The sequence below is a fragment of the Populus alba genome, chromosome 6 (genome assembly GCF_005239225.2).
Source record: "Populus alba chromosome 6, ASM523922v2, whole genome shotgun sequence".
NCBI lineage: Eukaryota > Viridiplantae > Streptophyta > Magnoliopsida > Malpighiales > Salicaceae > Populus > Populus alba.
In genome coordinates, this window is record NC_133289.1 from 18,568,012 (window position 1) to 18,571,616 (window position 3,605).

The following is a 3,605-nucleotide window of genomic DNA, read 5'->3' on the forward strand; positions in this document are numbered from 1 at the left end:
TGAACACAAGAGAAGAGAGAATCAGATTTATTATGTTAAGAAAATTTACGTCTACTGGTTAAAGCCCACTTCTTTTGCAATACAGTTTGAGCTAAACTTTGCTTGCCTTCTCTGTTTAGCCCAAAGAAAACAGTTCTAAAATTAACATTACTGGGAACAATCCCGTTATCCACCATATCTGACAGAAGCTGAAGGGCTTCTTCAGATTTTCCTGCCCTACATAGACAGCTAAGAAACATTGAATAAGTCTTAAAATCAGGCGCAGGCCCTTTCGTTTTGAGAGAATGGAAGACGTTCCAAGCTTCAATGACATTTTCCGTGTCCATGTAACCGCGAATCAATGCCGAATATGTAACTATTGTTGGCTCACAACCCTCCTGTTTCATGCTTTCGAAAATTTCCAACGCTTTTGATGCCTGCTTTTCCCTGAAGAAATGAACTATCAAGGATGTGTAAACATGGACGGTTGGATTAATGCCTACCTGCTTCATAGAGTCCACCTTAGCTAAAGCCTCTTCTAGTCGTCCCTTCTGTAATAGGCCATGAACAAGGCTTGCATGAGTATACCGATCCAACGTAGTTTTCTCGGTGCTAACCTGGTCTAGTAATGATAAAGCTTCTTCTAACATTCCTGCTCGACAAAGCGCTCTAATGAACAAGGAGTAACTAGCAGGAACTGTAAAACCAGCTTTACAAAGAGAGTCTACGGATTTTCTGGCTTCCAACAATTTGCCAACTTCACATAAACAGCAGAGGTACGTTTCAACCAGCTCTTTGTCAGGGACATGTCCAGCACGAATCATCTCCCGGAATAATTTAATGGCTTCATCAACCTTTCTTCCTTTTCTTCCACAAAGACAAATTATCAAGTACTTGTAAGTGCTGTCATTTGGATTACAACCGCTAGCTTTCATCTCACCAAATATCTTAAGAGCAATCTCTGTTAGACCTGTTCGACCATATTGCATTATCATGATTGCCCATGTATCTGGTGGTATTAAGAAGCCCTTTCTCCTCATTTCATAAAAGAGGCTTCTCATGTGCTTGAAATCTTTCCCACGACCTGAAACTTTCATTGCCATGTTGTACGTTTCTGTAGTTTGGCGAAAACCATTTTGCTTTCCTACCCACGCAAAGAAATGCAATGCAGCATTTCCATGCATACCACAATTGCGTAAGGTCTCGGCAACAAGTTCTGGTGTGAACTGAATGGTGCATTTCTCCAGGGCATCTTGAATGATGGGCCAATCCTCCAAGGATGATAATATCCTCAGAACTTCTTGCAAGTCCTGCTCATCGTAAGCCTTTGAAAGCGGCTTCACCAAGTTCCAATCCACCCTTCCTTGCACTGATTCATTACAGTTCGAGTCAACATGGAGCTCCTCTTCCCTGGACAAATCATTTCTAGATACCTCATCATTTAGCGAAGGAAGTCTGCAGATTCTATGCATCTGCTTTACTTTTCTAATGTTGTCCATCTCTCCCTTTCTCTCCATACAAGATATAACCCAGTCAAATATTTCATCACAAATAAACATCTTGGAAGCCTGCATTTTCCCCAAAACCTTGATAATTTCATCTGTTCTCAAAACTTTGCAAAGCTCCTTGATAAATATTGAATAAGATTTCCAAGTCGGCTTGATTCCCTTATCCTCCATAGTCTCAAACACTTCCCATGCTTCAGATATATGGTCTTGGCGAACATGACCTGCAACAATGGCCATAACTGCCACACTGTCTATCTCAACTCCTCTTTCCAGCATCTCATCATACAGCTCGCAGCCTTTCTGATACTCATTTGATCTGAAGAGGTGTTGCATTAGCTCTGTATAGGTAGAAGCAGTAGGCAAATGTCCAAACTCTTTCATGCTCTGGAACAGATCGAGTGCCTTAGAAAGTTCATTTCTCCTCAAGTACCCATTGATGATGATCCCATAAACCTTCCCATCAACAAAATCTTTTCTCTTCATAATTTCAACAATTTCTAGAGCATCTGCAATCCTATTAGCCCTGCTTAGTCCTTTCACCAAGGTCTCGGAAAATTCATAATCAAGCTGTATTTCTTTATTCTTGAGATCACGAATCAATTCTAAAGCTTCTCTAATTCTCCCAGCCACGCAATAGCTCTTCAGGACACAAACATGAACATCATGCTCCGGAATCTGAGAGACCCTAATCATGTCATCAGCCACCGATTGAACAGCACTAACATCTCCTGACTTTGCCAAGCAATTCAATAACATCTTGTACAAACTTAAGTTAGGTTCCATTCCCCTTTGCACCATTTCCTTGTAAATTTCCAAAGCGATTTCACCTTTTCCTGCATCACAAAGTGAATGCAACGTCACTTCATAAACTTCTACATCAGGTTCACACCCAGACTTTCTCATCTTCTCAAGGACCAACAAGGCTTTGCCTATCAACTTTGCCTTCCCATACTGTCGAATAAGAATAGTCCAAGTCTTAATATCCCTTTCGCAAGAGTACTTCTCCATGTCCTCCAGTAAAACATCCACCACCGAGAACTCTCTGGCTTCCCCAGCTGTATACAGCATGGTGTTATAAGTCTTCGTTGTATGACAAAACCCATCTTTCGTCTTCACCCAATTAAAGAATCTATAAGCTAAATGTGGCACTTTATAGCACCTCTTCAATACTTTCTCAACAATCTCTGGTTCTAACTGAAACCCCACTTTATCTAGCCTTTCCTCCATTGAAGCTGTGCAATTTTCTGCACGAACAATGCCAGTAATCTCATGAACTACAGCACTAAGGTCAGTTTCATTCAAAGCTCCCACCTTTATATCTCCGAAAGCCAACAAAGACCCCTCCTTTTGCAACCCATTATTCAGTTCAGCATTTCCACAAACACCTTCTTCGCGATACTTGAATTCTCCACTTATCTCGTTATCTCCCACATGGGTTTCTCTTGGTATAAAAAACCCATAAGGAGTTCTATCTGGGATCACAACATCAGCACCCAAGATCTCAGTTATCTCTTTAAAGAGTGAATTAATGGTTTTAGTTTCTGCATGGCCTTTCAATTGGGGTTCTTGAGTTTTCTTCGAATGGGAGGGTTTAGATGATTTAGAGAGGCTGGAAAAATGAAAAATTTGGTATGCGGAGAGCTGGGAATTAAGAGGTTTATAGCTTAAGGACTGGAGTTTGAATGTCTGCCTCATTGCTTTAAGACATTTATTAGCTACTTTGATAAGTAAAAACTGAGCTTCAGTTCAGCAGAGAATGGTGCTTCTTTATACAAATGTTAGCAATCACACCAGGAATTTGAAGATTGTATGAGGAGTTATTATTAGTAGTTAAAAAAAAAAAAAAAACAAATACCATGTAAGAATAAAATTTGAATAAAATCATTATGCATAACATATTAATACAAATTTAAGCCTCCACTAAAATTTATCATAATTACATAGCTTTTACAAATTCTTGTTCTTAAGACTTTCTTTTTAATATATGTTAGGTAATATTAAAAAACATAGACACAAATAAACATTCTATTCATATTTTAATTAAAAAAAACTCCTTTTTATATTAATAAGAATTTTCAAAAGGTATAAATCATTTTGTTTAAAAGAATCAAAGATAAA

General features: G+C 38.8%; 1 protein-coding gene across 1 annotated transcript; it reads right to left on the reverse strand.

The window, feature by feature from the left end:
* On the reverse strand, positions 1-3,302 carry LOC118043815 (putative pentatricopeptide repeat-containing protein At5g06400, mitochondrial). Its single transcript, XM_035051892.2, has one exon. It carries the CDS (start codon positions 3,180-3,182, stop codon positions 36-38), a length of 3,147 nt encoding a protein of 1,048 aa, XP_034907783.1. The 5' UTR covers positions 3,183-3,302; the 3' UTR covers positions 1-35.
* Between the last annotated feature and the right edge of the window lie 303 nt (positions 3,303-3,605).

Bases quoted from the DNA above. Each gene is read 5' to 3' on its own strand.
- LOC118043815 (XM_035051892.2), bottom strand. From the start codon at position 3,182: ATGAGGCAGACATTCAAACTCCAGTCCTTAAGCTATAAACCTCTTAAT.